This window comes from Tauraco erythrolophus, chromosome 27 (assembly GCF_009769465.1).
Source record: "Tauraco erythrolophus isolate bTauEry1 chromosome 27, bTauEry1.pri, whole genome shotgun sequence".
NCBI classification, from domain to species: Eukaryota; Metazoa; Chordata; class Aves; order Musophagiformes; family Musophagidae; genus Tauraco; species Tauraco erythrolophus.
The window spans coordinates 5,604,700-5,622,434 of NC_141491.1; the positions used below are offsets into that span (position 1 = coordinate 5,604,700).

The window sequence follows — 17,735 nt, forward strand, 5'->3', positions numbered from 1 at the left end:
TAGAGAGGGTGCTGCTCTGGGAAGCGTTTGGGTTAGGATCATCCCTGTTTTGGGCAGGGATGATGAGGAGGGAAGGGGTGGGAAGCAGGATGGAGGAGCAGCGCTGGGGTAATAGAGGCACCAGCTCTTCCCATGGGACAATTCATCCCAAATGCCAAAACCAGAGCAGAAGAAACCCCTTCCCAAACTCTCCCTGGGTTCCCCGGGCTGCTCCGGCTTCCCCACACTCTTGCACATCAGGGACCCATTTCCCATCCTGGAGAGGGACACATCCACAGGCAGGGATGATTTTTGGAGGTCTGACCTCCCCGACCCATCTCCCTGCCCTCTTCCACCCCCCAGCCAGTGCTTACCCCGAAGCCCATCCTTTCCCCGGCACCCCGAGCGTGGGAAACACCGAGAAGCATCTCCAAAGCCTTCGGGGACTTGCAGCAGCTCGGCCACCCCCGGGACAGGCTGTAACCTGCTCGTTTGCGTCTCCTCGTCACCTCTAATTAAACCCGTGGGTTACCAGTGCCCTTCGGGTCCCCACCACCTCTGGAAATCCCCGGAGCCGTGGTCGGGCTGTGCTGTCGGGCTGAGGAACGGTGGGGAACGAAGCAGGACGGGTCCCGCACATACCGGGGTGGCTGCAGGGACGTCGCTTTTCCCTCTTCACCACAAAAACAAGATGGTTTTTTGCAGGCACGTGGCCAAAGCCACGGGGCCAGCTGCTTAGCTGGAGGTAAAAAAAGCTTTTTACGTGGCCACAGGCACCTTCACGGGGCTCCTGCCCCATCCATGGGCTGGGATGATGGATCTGGGGGGGACCCGAGCGATCCTTGGCTTCCATTCCCACGGCTCCCTCACTGCTCTTTACCATTTCAGCCTCTTCGAAAGTGAAAAAAACTTCAAGGTCTGAAGGTCTCCAGTCTCCAACTGGGAGCTGCTGGCCGTGGGTACCCCCAGCCGAGCAGGGCACGGGTACCCACCACCCTCGGAACCCCCAGCACATCACCCACTCACCAGCATCCTTCTCCATCACCCTCCAGAAATAAAAAAGGAAAAAAAAAAAAAAGAAAAATCAGCAACAGGTTAAAAAGCAGAGGAGGCGGCTCAGTTGTGGGGTGCTGCTGCCCAAAAACCTCCTGGGATGTTGCTGGAGGGATTTTTCGGAAAGCCAACAGGCTAGAAAAGCCCCCGAGATCTCCTGCCATTCCTCTGAAGAGACGGGATTCGGTGGCACACTGGGAAAACTGGAATGAGCCAGAGCAACCAGGGCTGGGATTCCCCGCAGAGCCCCGCGGAGCTCGGGGTGCTGCTGGCACCCTAAGGGATCTCTCCCTGTGGGTGACCCCACGGATATCGCCGGAGAAGTTGAGGGGTTCGGTGGTGGCACCGAGCCGGGACGTCTGGGGACAGGGGGGACGCAGCCCCCAGTGACTCCCCCATGGCGAAGGGACCCAGTAGGGTGACAGGGACCCCGTGGTGGGGTCACCCTAATGACACGTCACAGGGCAGTCGGGACATTGGCTTGTCACTGTCACCACCAGAGACCCCGTGGAGGGCAGACGGATTTGGGTGTCACCAAAAGGGACATCCTGACCCTCGGGGCTGTGCCACGCCGTGCCGTACCGTGCCGTGCCCAAGGAAGGATGATCCGCCATGGTTTCCCAGCCTCCGAGGGGTTAAACCATCCCCCTGCGTCCCCAAAATGACGGGGAGCCGCTGGTCCCCAGCAATTAGGCGGCAGGTCCAAGTACACCGCGGTCCACCCCGGTGACGTGGGGACGGATCCCGGCCGGCCCGCGGTTAGTGCCGCTGGCTGGCACCCAGCAACCGGAGCCACAGCTGCTTTCCGGCACCGTGGCCCCGGTGGCACCTGGTCGGGAGCGATGTGTCACCGGTAATTCCAAGAATTGGTGACCCCATGGTCCCCATCTGCCTGGGCACCCCCACCCCCACGGTGGGTCAGGGTGGGGGGCTGAGGGTCGGTGCGGGGTGTCAGGCTGTGTCCTCAGCATCGGGTGTCCCTTTGGTGGGGGTCCCCTTGGTGGGTGCCCCCTCACCCAGGAGCTTTACAGGGCAGAAAAGGGGGTGCAGGATGGGGCCATTTTCCTCCTGTGCGTTTTGGGGCCAAATCACTGATTTATCTGGCGGTTTCTAAATCTGAAATGGCCGGAGGGGTGGGCAAAGCCTCTGAGCCCCTTCCCGGCTCTTCCCAAGGGGGTTGGTGGCCCTTGGGGACCTCCTGAGCCTGGGGGAGGGCAGGGGTGGGGGCTGCGCAGGGAGGTGTCACCCCAGACCAGGAATCGAGGGGGGGAAAAGGGGGTTTTATCGTATTTCTGCAGCCGGCACCGTTCCCAGCTTACCCAGTGGGGTGACTGGGAGGAGCTGGGAGGGGGCGGGGGGAGCACCCTGTCCCTGCAGAGGAGGGGTGGACGTGGGTGGGTCACGGGCCTTCCCGTGCCGTGGGTTCCGCCAGAGGGGGGTTATCAAGCCCACCCCACACCGACGGGTGCCATAAAGAGCCGGGAAGGAGCCGGATTCCTCCAGGCTGACGTAGCTCCTGCGCCGCGGCCAAGCCCGGAGAAGCGGCGGAATGCGGGTGGGGAAACTGAGGCACGGCTGCGCTTGTGGCGAGGGGTATCAGGGTGCCTCAGTTCAGCCCTTGGGACATGGTTTGGGTGCAGGGGGGAGCTTGGAGTGGCTGGAGACACCCCAGGGTGCACAATTTGGGGCTGAGCGGGTGCTGCCGGGGTCCCCGGTTAACAAGTGACCGCAGCTCATCACACCTTCGAGGCCACCCCGGTGCTGGGCACGTCACCAGGAAGGACCTGGGTGCCTGGGAACCCCAGGAAGTGTGGGGAGCCAGCAGAGCTGGGGACACTGCGGCCCCCCCATTATCCCATGGCTCCCAGTCGCGGGGGCTGGGGGAGGGCTGGGTGCCCGCAGGGTGCTGGGGAAGGGTGGCACCGTGCCCCAGCATAACCCCAGTGCTGGCTGGTGGGTGGCACTGGGTGAACTGGGGAGCAGCACAGGGACAAGCACCCACGATCCGAAGCGGATCCCAAATGCCATTTAAATCCCTTCCAGAGCAGGATAAGGCCCTCGGAGGCGGGGGGGGGGCAGGGGGTTGGGGGGGCGTTTTGGCCCATATCCCAAAAGATACCCCCCCTTTGCCCCTCAAACGTCTCCCCAAGCCCCTCCCCTCCAGGCGGGGTGCCCGGTCCCTAAGGAGGAGGGGACAGGGGGACCACGGCAGGGGACATCCCCCCCCCCAGCTCCCTTCCATAACAGTGTGTCTACTGGGGGGGTGCAGAGCTGGGGAGGCGCTGTAACCCCAAACCCCCAAGGGGACCGTGATGTCACGGAGCAGGCGGCTGCCCCCCCCCCCCTTGAGAAGTGTCCCCGAAATGTCCCCAGGACCAGGGACCCCGGGTGGGGTCGGCAGCAGGACCGGAGATGGCACCGGGCACGTATGGGCCCTATATATGGGGGGAGCTGCACATTTGGGGGGGTGCGCACATTTGGAGGGGGGGGGGGGTGGTGTCACGACAGGGGTGACGTGGGGACGTACCGCCCCCTGGTGGCCGCACCTGGGGACTGCACCCTGCCCCTCCCTGGAATGGGGAAACTGAGGCACGACCCCAATCTTTACACGCCCTGTCCGCTCCCTCGGGGCCATTCCCACCCCCACCCCCCCTTGTCCCCTCGGTTCTGCTCGTGCCTGTCCACCGATGGCCCCCGAGCACCCCCAGAGCATGTCACCGCCTGCTCCGTGTGGTGCCCGGGGGGTGCAGGACGCCGGGGTCCCTCCGTGGTGGCTCCAGTTTGGCCCCAAAACCTGGAAAGAAAAACGGAGAGAGAGGGTCGGCCGCGATGTCACAGCCTGTGGGGCTGGGGGGGGTCACACACACAGAGGGGACCCCACGGAGCCAGCGATGCCCTTGGGGACCCAGCGGGCACAGCTCAACCACCCGTCGCCCCATACGCTGCCTCAGAATCAGCCCAGAGAAGCCAAAAAGGCTCGAAATGAACCCAAACCCCACCTCGCTGTGCCAGGGGAGGAAGGCCAGCGGGTCAGCTCAGTGCCACAGACGTGACGCCCCCCCACACCTGGTGTCCCCCAACCGAGGGGGACGGGCTGGGGCCGGAGCTCTCCCCAGTGTTCCTGGGGGTGCCGAGGGACAGATCTGCACAGGGCACCCTGCGGGATGGAGCAGGGGTGGGCACCCAGGGGCAGAAGCGACCCCCCCAGGGCTGGGAACGGTGACCCCGCTGCCACCAGCCTTAACCCACCTCAGGGATCGGGCCCCCTCCTCCTTGGCACCAACCAGTCTGGGAGGGTTTTCCCGTTGGCAACCAGGTTTCGGGGCGAGCCCGGGGTTACCCGCCGGGCACAGGCACAGGGCTTTGTGGGACAGAGTTGGGCGCTGCCACGCAGGACGTCATCAAGGCTCAGCGCCACGCGGGGGGGGCAAGTTGGCCTTGGGGGGGGGGGGCACCCTGCCTGCTCCGGGCTGCAGTCCCACCTGGGTGCTCCTGAGTCTTATCTGCCGCAGGGTGGGCACCCCAGGGTGAGGGGGGTGCTGGTGACTGTGCCAGGTGTTTATATGCGTGTGCCCCCCCCATCTCGAAGCAGACGCCATGGGGCAAAGAGCAGGCGGGTGCGGTGCCGACGTCAAGTCCTTGCCCCTGCCCGTGCCACCCTCCGCTGCGCACTTCCAGCCCGGGCGGCCAAGCCAGCAGCAGCGGGGACTGGGGTGAGTGAGGGCACCCTGGGTATCCCCCAGGACAGGGACCCCATCCAGTGACATGGGGGGAGGGTTGGCTTTGGCTGCTGGGTGAACACCCGGGGGCTGGGGGGCTGGAGATGGGTGGGCGGGGGGGGGGTCCTGCTGGATACCAGGGCGATGCCACCCTCAGGGTGGGGGGATGGATGGCACGGGGTGGCCCCAGGTGGTTGGGGACACAGTGGGGGTGACGCGGGGACAGTGCCAAGCCCAGGACCCCATAGCAGGATCGAGCTGCCCTCGCTGCCCCCCGGCGAGATGGGAGACCCCTTGAGCCGCTGGAGCAGCTCCCAGTCCCGGTGAGTACCCAGCAGGGTGGGGTGTCCCCCACCCTGGGGACCCCCGAGGGCTGGGTGGGGAGAGGGGACCACGCTGCAGGCACGAAGGTCCATCTGTCCATCCATCCAGGAGCGAATATGACAACGGTTTCCTGCTCCAACACCCCAACAGCTTCGGCCGCCCCAGCGGGAAAAGCATCTACAGTGAGTGAGGGCTGCACCCCAAAACCCCGCTCGCTCCTGTCCCCCACCTGTCCCCCACCCCCTGACCCCGCGTGTCCCCCCAGACCAGCGCAAGGACTATGGCCAGAGCCTCTTCAAGCCCCAAAGTGATTTCCAGCACCACGTCGAGGTAGGAGACCCCAGCCCTGCCCAGGGTACCCCCAGTTTGCAGAGCGTGGGGTGGTGACGGGGTGGTGGGTGACAGTCGGTGCCACGTCCCCACCCAGCACCTGCTGACGGTGCGGCTGGAGAGGGACATCCGCAGCGCCGAGGACTGCCTGGAACGCCTGAAAGTGCTGGAGGCGCAGGGACGGATCTGGGGACAGGATCTCATCCTGCAAGTCAAGGACCAGGAATTGGTGCTGAGGGATGTGGAGAGCAAGGTACCCCTCGGGCAGGGCACCCCCCAAAACCTGCTACCCCCTGGCCGTGGCACCCGCTCCGGACTCAGCACCCCCATAAATCTGATGTTTCCCCAGCTGTGGCACCCCTATAACCCTGGCATCTCCCCCCTTCAGCCCTGGCACCCCCTTTGGCTCTGACACCCGCTCCAGCCATGGCACCCCATTGATCCCGGTACCCTCCTTCACTCCAGCATGCACATCAGCCTTTCAACACCACCCCCCCAGCCCTGGCATCCATCCTGCACCCCTAGCCCTAGCACCCCATAGCACCCACCTCAGCCATGACACCTGCCCTGGACCCAACACCCCCCCCCAAATTTGGTATTACCCCAGCTATGGCACACCCATAACCCTGGGGTATCTCCCCACACCTTTGCACCCCTGTAAGCCTGGCACCCCCCCTGGCCCTGGCACTGACCCTAACCCTTGTGCCCCTATAACACCAACACTCCCCTATAACCCCACTGCCCCCAGCCCTTGCACCCCTATAACACCAACACCCCCCTATAACCCCACTGCCCTCCAGCTCTTGCACCCCTATAACACCAACAACCCCCTATAACCCTGCTGTCCCCTGGCCCTTGCACCCCTACAACCCTGGCACCCCCCTATAACCCCACTGCTCCCCAGCCCTTGGACCCCTACAACCCTGGCACCCCCTATAACCCCACTGCCTCCCAGCCCTTGCACTCTTATAACACCAACACCCCCCTATAACCCCACTGCTCCCCAGCCCTAGCACCCCTATAACACTGGTACCCCCTATAACCCCGTTGCCCCCCTGCTCTTGCACCCCTATAACCCTGGCACCCCTTATAACACTGCTGCCCCCCAGCCCTTGCACCCCTATAACCCTGGTACCCCCTATAACCCCGTTGCCCCCCTGCTCTTGCACCCTTATAACACCAACACCCCCCTAAAACCCCACTGCCCCCCAGCTCCTGCACCTCTATAACCCTGGCACCCCCCAACCTTCACACCCCTACAAGTCTGGCACCCCTACCCCATAACACCCCCCCCTACTCAGCAGCCCCCAAAAACCTGGTACCCCCCGGCTATGCCACCCCATAAAGCCCCCACTCCCATCAACCCTTACACTCCCACAACCCTAAGAGCCCCCCGCACCCCATAACCCTGCATCCTCTTAGCCCTCTACCCCCACCAGCCATTCGGGGGGGGCACTGAGCACCCCATTTCCCCCCTCCCCGGGCAGGAGGAGCTGGACACTTACCCACTGGGCAGCATTCAGGGGTGCTCAGCCGCGCTGGACATCTGCGGCTACGACTCGGTGTTGGCCATCAACGTCCAGGAGCGGAACCCCCCGGGCACCAGCGTCCTGCTCTTCCAGTGCCAGCGGCTGGGGGTGAGTCCTGGAGGTGGGGGGCAGCACCCCAGGATTTGGAGTAGGGGGGGGGGTGGGCGATGATGGTGGTGGGTCTGTGCCAGGCAGAGACGCTGAAGAACAGCCTGGAGAAGGTGGTGAAGCAGTGGAAGGAGGAGCAGAGGGGGCACTACAGGCACAGGTAAGGGGGTCCATGGGTCTTCACCCCCTCCTTGGGGACTGCCAGGGCCCCCCACCCCCCTCAAGCTGTGCTGGGTCTCCCTGTGGGAGGGGGATATGTCCCTGCTGCTCCCATGTCCCCCAAAGGGTCCCACCCCATGGGTGGGGATCCCCTTCTACCTGCTCCCCTCCTTCCTCTTGCAGAGACACCCCCCCCCCATCACCATCCTGGGGGGTGGACCCCCCCCTTCTGCCTCAGTACCCCAGCTCCTGTGTCAGCCCCCCTCCTATCCCATTCCAGTGGGCACAGACCCCCTTCCACCCCCGTATCCCATCCCTGGGCTCAGCGCCCCCCCCCATACTTGATCCCTGGGCTCAGCCCCCCCTCCTACCCCATCCCAGTGGGTGTAGACCCCTTCCCACCCCCATACCCCACCCCTGGGCTCAGACCCCCCCCCATACTCATGGGCACAGACACACCACCCCCATACCCCATCCCAGTGGGCACGGACCCCCTCCCACTCCCATATCGCATCCCTGGGCACAGACCCCCCCCCATAGCCCACCCCCAGGCTCAGACCCCCCCTCCCACCCCATACCCACAGACACAGACCCCTCCTCCAGCCCCGTACCCCATCCCCACTCTCAGCCCCCCCCCCCATCCCTCCTTGCCCAGGAGCAACCCGGACACGGCGCGGAGCCCGGCCCCCCCGTATGTGCAGGGTCCCCCTGTGACCCCAGAGCGGTGGGCAGAGCTCCCCGAGACCGACTTCCGCGCCCCCCCCCAGCGTGGGCCACCCTCCTCCGACTACAGTGAGTCTTGGGTGGGGTTTGCAGCCTGCCTCAGTTTCCCCAGGAGCAGGGGGGTGGCAGTGGGGTGATGGGGACCCTCTGCTGTCATCAGGTTTGCCGGACTTCCAGCAGATGTCATGGACTGACACCCCCCGCCAGGTCACGTCCGTCGTGGACCGAGATGTTGTAAGTCCCATTCCAAGTCCTTGGCAGAGGGGGGCACTCCCAGCCCTCCCCACCGGTACCCACCTGGTGCCATCCTGCTCCCACAGGAGGTCCTCAACCACGTGCTGGGTGACTTGGACCTCTTCGTGGACCAGCTGAAGACGGCCCTGGGCTTGGCCAGCATCACCGACCAGAAGAAGAAGAAGAAGAAGAAGAAGAACAAAGGTGGTGAGGGAGGGCAGGGGGGCTTAGGGGGAAGCTGAGGGGGGGTCTATCCCGGTGCCAACCCCCCTTGCTCTGCCCCTCCAGCTCTGCCCTCCAAGGATGACTACAAGGAGTTTTTCCAGAAGGTGAAATACGCCCTCAACCTCGTGGTAGGTCCCGTTGGGTTGGTGACCCCATGGCTCCTGGGCAGCCCTGGCACATCCCTGCCCGCTCCGCTGCCAGGCTGGGGGGCTGTGTGGGGATGGGGGTGCCATGTAGGGACGAAGGGGGCTGCATGGGGACACCCTTTCCCCCCTCCCCGCAGGGAAGGACCCACCAGCACGTGCGGGAGCCGGACCCTTCGGAGCTGCTGCGGCTCATCTTCGTGGCCCTCTCCTTCGTGAGTGCCCTGGGAAGCACATCCCACCCCCCCCGGGGTGAGCAGGGTGGGCAGCCACCCTCACCTCCCCCCCCCCAGATCCTGGGGAGCGGGTACGGGGGTGCCGCTCCATCTCCACCCCCCCGGAGCAGGTCCTGGAGCACTGCCCCGAGCGCAGCCTGGCCCCGGCGGTGGAGGCACCGCTGCTGGTGGCGGAGGCGGTGGAGCTGCTGGAGGACACCCTGCACCAGGGCGACTACGACACCTGGAAGAGCCTCGGCATCGCCTGGAACAAGACCAGGTGGGATCCAGCCCCCCCGACACCAATGGGGGGGTCTGGCTTGGGTTTTTTTTTTTTTGGGGGGGGGGGGGTGTGACACTACCCACCTTAGCGTTTCTCCCTGCCCATCACAGGGCAGAGTACCCCAACAGCGAGCTGGTGCCCCCCTACATCCCCGTCTTCTCGGATGGGTGGCTGCCCCCTCCGATGGAGCAGGTAGGGGAAGACGGCCAGGATACCCCACCGCCTGCCTCAGTTTCCCTAACTCGCTCTGGACACCCTCTGCTCCCCGCGCAGTCACCAGTCACTGGCTGGAGGGATGATCCTGGCCGAGGGTAAGTGCTCCCGCTGCCTCCGCTGGCGCTGAGGGTGGGGGCAGGATCCGGCCCCCGGCTGGATGCTCACCCCCCCACACCCATTTCCAGGACCCCCTCCCCCGGGCAGAGCCTGGTGCGAGCCCTGTACGAATTCCAGGGCAGGAACCCGCAGGAGCTGAGCATCAGGATGGGGGACACGCTGCAGGTAAAAATTAGGGGGGCGTCCCCTCCATGGGTGCTCCTGGAGAGGATGCAGCAGGACCCCCACCCCACCTGCTGGGGGTCCTGAAAGAGGGTGACAGCGAGGTGCTTCCCCCCCCCCCGCCCCAACATTTCTCACCATCCCCCCAGGTCGTGGACCAGCGGAAGAAGTGGTGGCTGGTGCAGGATGAGCGGGGGCAGCAGGGCTATGTCCCCAGCAACATCCTGGAGCCCCTGGGGCAAGGTGACAGCACCAGGAGGTTCAGCACCAGCCAGGTGGGTGGCCCCCCTCCCCTCCTTACCCACCCCCCCCAACCAGGAGAAGGTGGCAGGAGAGTCACCCCACTGTCCCCTCCCCAGGAAAGCCCCCCCAACCTGCACCTTGACTCCTCTCCGGCGGAGGTGACAGCCTGGCTGAAGGACAAGGGGTTCTCCAGGATGTAGGTGACCCCTTGAGCCCCTCCAGCCCACCCCAAACCCGTGTGGCTGCATTTGGGGGGGGCTGTACCCAGCTCACCCCCCCATCCATCCGTCTGCCCGCAGCACGGTGCGGTGTCTGGGGGTGCTGACGGGGCAGCAGCTGCTGCACATGAGCCCGGCGGAGCTTCGGGGGGTCTGTCCCGAGGAATGGCGCCGCGTCCTCTTCAAGCTCTCCGCCGTCAGGACCTCCCTGGGGGTGAGGGACCCCCCCCCCCACCCCCATCCCAACACCCCCTCCCCACTGTGGGGCTCCCCAACCCACCCACCCCCCCATTGTTTCTCCCTTCTCTGCAGATGGGCCCCAGCGATTGAGCCACCCGAGGCCACCAGTGGCCCCCGCTGTCCCCATGATGGAGCACCCCAGCAACAGAGTGGAGGGGGGAGCTCAGGGGACCCCCCACCCCTCATCCTGCCTGGCCCCCCAGGGCAGAAAGCCCTTCCTTGGGGGGTAGGGGACACATCCCCCCCAAAGCCACTGATGCCACAAGGGTGGTGGGACTCCCCCACCCACCGCGCTGGAGGGCTCTTGGGGACCCCCCCCCCATGGCAAAGTGGGGGAGCTGGGCACCGGGGAACATGTGGGCACCCCAAAAGATGTAAAGCAACTGATGTGGAAAATAAAAGAGTGACAGTGCTGAGGTCTGGGGTGGAGGGGGGGGCACACATCGGTCCCCACGTCATCCATGGGCCACCCTGGTGCCGGGGGTGGGGGGCAACACAGGGCAGCAACCTGCCCAGCAGCACCCAAGGGACACCTCCGGGTGCCCATCCCGGGCAGCCCCTCGTCTCTAGGGGGGGGGGGGGGGGCAGCAGTGAGGGGCCAGGGCTGTCCCCAGCCCACCCAGCTCTGCGCCGCAGGGGGGGGTGACAGGGCACCAAGGGGCTGGGGGACAACATCTCCAGCACTTTATTGCGTTGGGGGCTTCACGCGGGCAGTGCCCACCCCACCCCGTGATGGAAGGTGCTGGGGGGGGGTCAGGTCAGGACCCCTCCCCCTGGTCCCTCCTGGGCTTCTACTCCTTCTTGTTGCCCCACTTGGCCATCTTGTTGTTGATGGGCATCTTCAGGAAGCGGCTGGACTTCATGTAGGCAGCCACCTTCTCCAGGGCCTGCAGGGGCAAGGGGAGCATCAGGGACCCAGCCCACCGAGGCACCCCCCACTTCAGGGGGTTGGGGGTCCTTCCCTGGGGAGGGCAGAGCGATGGCCAAGGTGGCCCAGCTCACCCCGAAGCGGTCCATGAAGTCCTTGAGGTTCTTGAAGGGCTCCAGGCACTTGGGCTCGAAGATGCGGTTCTGCTCCAGCACGTCGAACATGAGGAAGTCCACGAAGGTGAGCTAGGGACAGGGGGGGGGACACAGTGAGGACCAGTGTGGGGACAAACCCCCTCCCCAGCCCCCCCATCACACCCCTCCGGGGTCCTGGTGGTACCTTCTCCCCCGCGAACCACTTTCTGTCCCCCAAGAAGTTGGAGAAGAGCTTCAGCTTCCCCGGGAGCTGCTCCAGGTAGCCCGGCTTGAGCTTCTCCTGCAGGAGGAAGGGGTAGAAGGGTGAGGGGTCCCCCCACCCCAGGGGACAGCACCTCCCCGACACCGATGCAACCCAGGGCATGGCCAGGGAGGACCCTAGCACAGTCACCCAACGCGGTCACCCAACCGTGCAGCACGAGGGCACTCACAAAGTCGGGGTTGTAGCAGACCATCACCAGGCTCATGCGGAAATCCATGATCTGGTTCTCCAGCATGTCCACGCGCAGGATCTCCTCCTCCGTCTCACCGCCTGCGGGATGGGGAGATGTCAGCGCTGGGGGGGGCTGGCCCCTGACCCAACCCAACTCCAACCCAACCCCAACATCAAGCCCAACTCTATTCAAGCCTGAGCCAACTCCAAGCCCAACCCTACTCCAAGCCCAACTCTATTCAAGCCTGAGCCAACTCCAAGCCCAAGCCCACGGCAACTCCAACTCCAAGCCCAACCCTATTCCAAGCCCACGGCAACTCCAAGCCCAACCCTATTCCAAGCCCACGGCAACTCCAAGCCCAAGCCCACGGCAACTCCAAGCCCAAGCCCACGGCAACTCCAAGCCCAAGCCTATTCCAAGCCCAAGCCTATTCCAAGCTGATGGCAACTCCAAGCCCAACCCTATTCCAAGCCCACGGCAACTCCAAGCCCAACCCTATTCCAAGCCCACGGCAACTCCAAGCTGACGGCAACTCCAAGCCCAACCCTACTCCAAGCCCAAGCCCACGACAACTCCAAATCCAAGCCCACGGCAACTCCAAGTCCAAGCCCACGGCAACTCCAAGCCCAAGCCCATGGCAACTCCAAATCCAAGCCCACGGCAACTCCAAGCCCAACCCTACTCCAAGCCCAAGGCCACCACTCACACATGTTGTGCTTGCGGGCGATGTAGCGCAGGATGGCGTTGCTCTGCGTCAGCTTGGTGGTGCCGTCGATGAAGTAGGGGAGCTGGAGGGGACATCAAGGCATGGGGCCACCCACCGGAGCACCTACCCCCCCCGAAAGCACCCCCAGGCTGGAGACCACCTACGTTGGGGAAGTCCAGCCCCAGCTTCTCCTTCTCATTGATCCATTGGCTCTTGTCGTAGTCTGGAGCTGGAAGGAGGGAGCGAGGGGGGGGTGCTGGGTGATGCCGTGTCCCCCCCAAAAAGCCAAAGAGCTTGAGGGCGGATCGGGGACCCCCCCGGGCCCCCCTCACCTTCTCCGCAGCTGTAGAGCTTGTCCTCGTAGGGCGTCTCCGTGTACTCCAGGAGCAGACGGATGGCGTGGGCGAGCTGGGGGGGGTGGTGGGGGCGAAGAGATCAGCGATACCCCCCCCCCCCAAATTCCCCCTCAGCCCTGCCATGGGGAAACTGAGGCACGGAGAAGGGTGAGCTGCGCTTCCCCGCCCCCCCCAACCATGAGGCTCCCCCGACCCACCAGGTGCCCCAAAAGCAATTCGGGCTCTCCCAACGCCCCCCCCCATTCAGAGGGACCCCCACAGCCCCCCCCAAGCCCAAGAAGACCCCCCCGGACCCCCCCCCAAGAGCGGAGGGACCCCCACACAGAGCGGGGGGGGTAAGGGGGGGGTCAGGGCGCTGCACCCCCCCAGGGGAAGGGCCCCCCGGGCAGGGGGGTGGGGGTGCGGGCCCCCCCAGCCCACTCACCCCACGGATGTCCCAGTAGCCCAACACCGCCATGGCTGCGCGTGCCGATGCTCTGCCCCGCCCCCCGCGCTGCGCCCCCCCACCCCCCCTTCCCCGGGGGGCGGGGCTTAACGGGGGGGGGGGCGTCTTAAAGGGACAGGGGCCGGGCTGCGGCTGGAGGGGGGGGTGGGGGTACGGCCCCCCCAGTTTGTATCAGGGATGTCCCTTATCCCTCATGGATTCCCCCTCCCGCACCCCTCCCCCAAACCCCACGGGGGTTCCCCTTATTCTAGGGGCTCATGGGTGCCCCCCCCGCACCCCCAAACCCCACGGGGGTTCCCCTTATTCTAGGGGCTCATGGGTGCCCCCCCTGCACCCCCAAACCCCACAGGGGTCCCCCTTATCCTGGGGGCTCATGGGTGCCCCCCTTTGCATTCCCCCCCCCCCAAACCCCATGGGGATCCCCCCCGTCTTTGGGGAGCACGACTCCCCCCAGTCTGTACGGGACTCCCTTATGCTGGGGGGGGCACAGGACCCCCCCTTGCACCCCCTCCAAGATGTGTGTGCCCCCCCTTATCCTGCGGGCATGGCCCCTCCTTGGACCCCACAGTGTGCACAGGGGTCCCCCTTATTCTGGGGACTCTCCACCCCCCCAGGCTGCATGGGGGGGGTCCTCCTTACCCGGGGGGGCATTATTACCCCACCCTAGGTCGCTCAGTTAGTGGGAGGGGTCCCCCTTATCCTGGGGGGGTGCACAGGTCCTCCCTTTACCTCCCGCAGTCTGCGCTAACATGGGGGTTCCTCTTATCACGGGGGGTCACGGGGCCTCCTTTGCACCCCCGAAGCTTTATATAGTTCCCTTTATCTCGGGGGGGGGGGCATGAGTTCGTCCTTGCAGCCCCCCAGACTGCACGGGGGACCCCCTGATTTGGGGGAGCACAGGTCTCCCAGTCTGCAGAGAGACACCCTTATCCTGGGGGGGGCACAGGTGCCTCTGTGACCCCCCCCCCCTCAAGCTGCATGGGGGTCCCCTCTGTCACCCCCCTCAGCTGCATGGGGGTCTCATTCCCCAGGGGAGGGGGGCATGGGGTCCCCCTTGGACCCCACAGTCTCCATGGGGGGGGTCCCCCTCATCCTGGGGTGCTGCATGGGGGAATGGCTCCCCTCCATCCCAGGGGGGGTGCAATAGCCCCCTCCCCTGATACCCCCCCCAAGAGTCACCCCCACAAAATGGGGGGTCCCCATGGCCCCCACCCTTCCCAACACCCTGCAGTCCCACGGCGGCTCGGTGCATCCCATGTGGCAGCTGGACAAAGGGGCAGCCCCCCCCGATTTATTCTCCAGGGGGGAGGGCTGAAGGTGACGGGGGGGGGGGGGGGTGGGATTGGGGGGGCACCGCGCTCAGTCCTTGGTGTTGGACCAGTGCCCCGTGGGCCAGAAAATGGGGTTCTTCATGAAGCGCCCCGACCGCATGTACGCGGAGATCTTCTCCAGAGCCTGCGGAGAGGAGACAGGACAGGGATGGGGACAGGGATGGGGATTCTGGGATGGGGATGGGGACACCGGGGGTCCAGGATTGGGATGGGGACACTGGGGGGGCACTTGGATGTCAGGGATGGGGATAGGGATGGGGGGCACACCAGGGTGTTGGGGATGGGGACACCGGGAGTTGGGGATGGGGATGGGGACACTGTGGGGTCGGGGATGGGGATAGGGATGGGGGGGACACCAGCATGTTGGGGATGGGGACATTGGGGTGTCGGGGACGGGTATGACGACGCTGAGGCATCAGGGACAGGGATGGGGACACCGGGGTATAGGGGATGGGGACAGGGACACCGGGGTGTCAGGGATAGGATTGGTGACACTCGGGTGTTATGGATGGGGACAGGGACATCAGGATGTTGGGGATGGGGACACTGGGGGGGCTGGGGATTGGGACAGGGGTGGGGACACCGGTGGGTCAGGGATGGGGACACCGGGATACAGGGGATGAAGATGGGGACACTGGCATCAAGGATGGTGACAGGGATGGGGACACTGGCGTACAGGGATGGGGACACAGGGGTGTTGGGCATGGGGACCTGGATGGGGACACAGGGGTGTTGGGGACAGCAACAGGGACCCCAGGGTATTAAGGACGGGGACAGGGACACACCCATGTCAGGGATGGGGACACTGAGGCATTACGGATGGGGATGGGAACACCAGGATGTTGGGGACGGGGACACTGGGGGGTTGGGGACTGGGACAGGGGTGTCAGGGATGGGGACACTGGGGTGTAGGGACACTGGGGCTTCAGGGATGGGGACACCGGAGTATAGGGGATGGGGACACCAGGGTGTTATGGATGGGGACGGGGACACCAGGATATTGGGGATGGGGCCAGCAGGGTGTGGGGGCCAGGGCCAGGGCCAGCAGGGTGTCAGGGCTGGGGCCACTGGGGTGTCCCCACGTGTCCCCGCTCACCTCGAAGCGCTCCAGGAACCGGCTCAGGTTGCCCCGCAGCTCCGGGCACTCGGGGACGAACATGCGGTGCTGGTCCAGCACGTCGTACGCCACGAAGTCCACGAAGGTGAGCTGCGAGGGGAAATGTGTGGGGTGTATGTGCCTGAGGGTGTGTGACCCCCCCAAAAAAAAAACCCCCAGCACCCCTCACCTACCTTCTCCCCCGCAAACCACGGCCGGGAGCCCAGGAACTGTGACAGCTCCCGCAGTTTTCCTGGCAGCTGCTCCAGATACTCCGGCTTCAGCTTCTCCTACATGGGGTGGGGGGTACAGAGCTGCGGTGGGTGCTGCCCGCCCCCCCAGCACCCAAAAGCATCACCCCCTGAATGCAACCAGGCAAAGGGGGTGCACCCCTTTGCACCCCCCGGGCTGGCCGTGCCTTGATTTCCCCATGTCCCCAGTGGGGTTGGGGACAAGACCCCCCTGGGATGGGACAGGATGGGGGTAGGGGGGCACAGGGGTGGGGGGGATGGACCCTTTTTGTCCATCGCCCCCCCCCCCGTGCCCCCCTGCCATGGGGGTACTCACGAAGTCAGGGCTGTAGCTGAGCCGGACGAGACCCATCCGCAAATCCATGATCTGGTTCTCCAGCACGTCCACGCGCACGATCTCCTCCTCCGTCTCCCCGACTGCGGGATGGGGAGACATCAGCCCCCCCCGCTCTTTTCTGCTCCCCCCCACCCCATTTTGGTGCTGTGCCCCCCCAGTCGCTCACCCATGTTGTGCTTGCGGGCGATGTAGCGCAGGATGGCGTTGCTCTGCGTCAGCTTGATGGGGCCGTCGATGAGATAGGGCAGCTGGGGAGGGGGGGGGGATGTCATGGTGGGGGGGGCAGCCCCAGTGCCCCCCCACCCCCCAACCCCTTATTCACCCATCACCTACGTTGGGGAAGTCGAGGCCCAGTTTCTCTTTCTCCTTGGTCCAGTTGCTCTTGTCGAAGTCAGGGGCTGGGGGGGTGGTGCAGGGAGACTGAGGGGGGGGCTCCCCCAGACCCCCCCATTCCCTCTTATCCCACCCATAACGAATTCATGGAGGGGGGACACACGCAGTGGGGGGGTCCCGCTCTGCCCCACGAGCAGCCACGTGTCCTCCCCCACCCCGGGACCCCTCCCTGGGTAAATACGGGAGAACGTTGAGCAGGGGACAAGGTCCGGGGGGGGTGAAGAAACAGAGAACCCCCCCCGATTGGGCAGGAGGAGGATGGGGGGGCAGGACAGGCGTGCGAAATGGGGAGTTTCTTCTCTTTCAGCTGGTTTGTGACGCAGCACGAACCGGGGGGGGACAAAGGTCCGGCGGGGGTGGGGGGAAAGGACCAGACGACACACATATAGGGGTGGGGGGCACCCCGCTTGCCCCCCTCACCTGGGCCGGGCTGGTACCGCCTCTCCTGGTAGGGGGTCTCCGTGTACTCCAGCAGCAGGCGGATGGCGTGGGCCAGCTGGGGTCGGGGGGGAACACAGCACCCACCTTTCAGCACCCACCAACACCCCCCCACCCAGAAACCACCCCCCCGGAACCCTATCGCACCCCCTTCCTCCCCCTCAGGACCCCCACCCACTATGGAACCCTATCCCACCCCTATCCCCCCCCCCCAGGACCCCCCCCCTGCAGAACCCTATCCCCCCCCCCCCCCAAAGCCATTCCCACCCCCCCCACTCACCCCACGGATGTCCCAGTACCCCAACGTGACCACCATGGTGCCACCCAGCTCCTGCTCCGCGGGGACACTGCTGGGGACCAGGACCGAGGGGCCGATCCCCGCCCCCCCCCCCGCCCCCGCCCCCGCCCCTCCCAGCACCCTCCCCCGTCCCCTCCCCGCTCGCGTGACCGGGTGCGGGCAGGGTGCCCGGGCATCCCGCCCGCCGCGGGGCCAGCACTGCCACCCGCCGCTCAGGATCCGGCCCCCGACCCCCCCATCACCTTGGGGGGGACCCCCCATCCCCAAAGCCAACCCAACAGGAGGAGCCCACCCTACGGGGGCAATCTTGGGTGGGGGGGAGCACCCTCTTGCTGCCTCAGTTTCCCTCTGGAGCCACAAAACCTTCCCCCCGCCCCCGCACTTCAATTTAAGTATTTTACTTAAAT

At 65.6% G+C, this 17,735-nt stretch overlaps 3 protein-coding genes across 3 annotated transcripts; 1 reads left to right on the forward strand and 2 right to left on the reverse strand.

The window, feature by feature from the left end:
* Positions 1 to 5,033: 5,033 nt before the first annotated feature.
* Positions 5,034 to 10,310, forward strand: EPS8L3 (EPS8 signaling adaptor L3). Its single transcript, XM_086627130.1, is given in 18 exon segments — positions 5,034 to 5,074; positions 5,184 to 5,257; positions 5,341 to 5,405; positions 5,503 to 5,658; positions 6,893 to 7,042; positions 7,126 to 7,210; positions 7,922 to 7,993; positions 8,085 to 8,158; positions 8,245 to 8,362; positions 8,447 to 8,511; positions 8,667 to 8,741; positions 8,873 to 9,021; positions 9,135 to 9,335; positions 9,426 to 9,522; positions 9,669 to 9,762; positions 9,844 to 9,958; positions 10,062 to 10,194; positions 10,293 to 10,310. Coding segments are annotated over 18 exon segments (1,782 nt in total).
* Positions 10,311 to 11,011: 701 nt separating this feature from the next.
* Positions 11,012 to 13,197, reverse strand: LOC104370561 (glutathione S-transferase Mu 1). Its single transcript, XM_086627265.1, has 8 exons — positions 13,164 to 13,197; positions 12,716 to 12,791; positions 12,548 to 12,612; positions 12,384 to 12,465; positions 11,675 to 11,775; positions 11,428 to 11,523; positions 11,223 to 11,333; positions 11,012 to 11,107 (listed from the first exon to the last, which is right to left on the reverse strand). Exons 1-8 carry the CDS (start codon positions 13,194 to 13,196, stop codon positions 11,012 to 11,014), a joined length of 660 nt encoding a protein of 219 aa, XP_086483391.1. The 5' UTR covers position 13,197.
* A 1,346-nt stretch (positions 13,198 to 14,543) lies between these two features.
* LOC147526830 (glutathione S-transferase 2-like) lies at positions 14,544 to 17,346 on the reverse strand. Its single transcript, XM_086627287.1, has 8 exons — positions 17,311 to 17,346; positions 17,013 to 17,088; positions 16,533 to 16,597; positions 16,366 to 16,447; positions 16,179 to 16,279; positions 15,806 to 15,901; positions 15,612 to 15,722; positions 14,544 to 14,639 (listed from the first exon to the last, which is right to left on the reverse strand). The coding sequence occupies exons 1-8, from the start codon at positions 17,344 to 17,346 to the stop codon at positions 14,544 to 14,546; spliced, it is 663 nt and encodes a 220-aa protein (XP_086483413.1).
* Between the last annotated feature and the right edge of the window lie 389 nt (positions 17,347 to 17,735).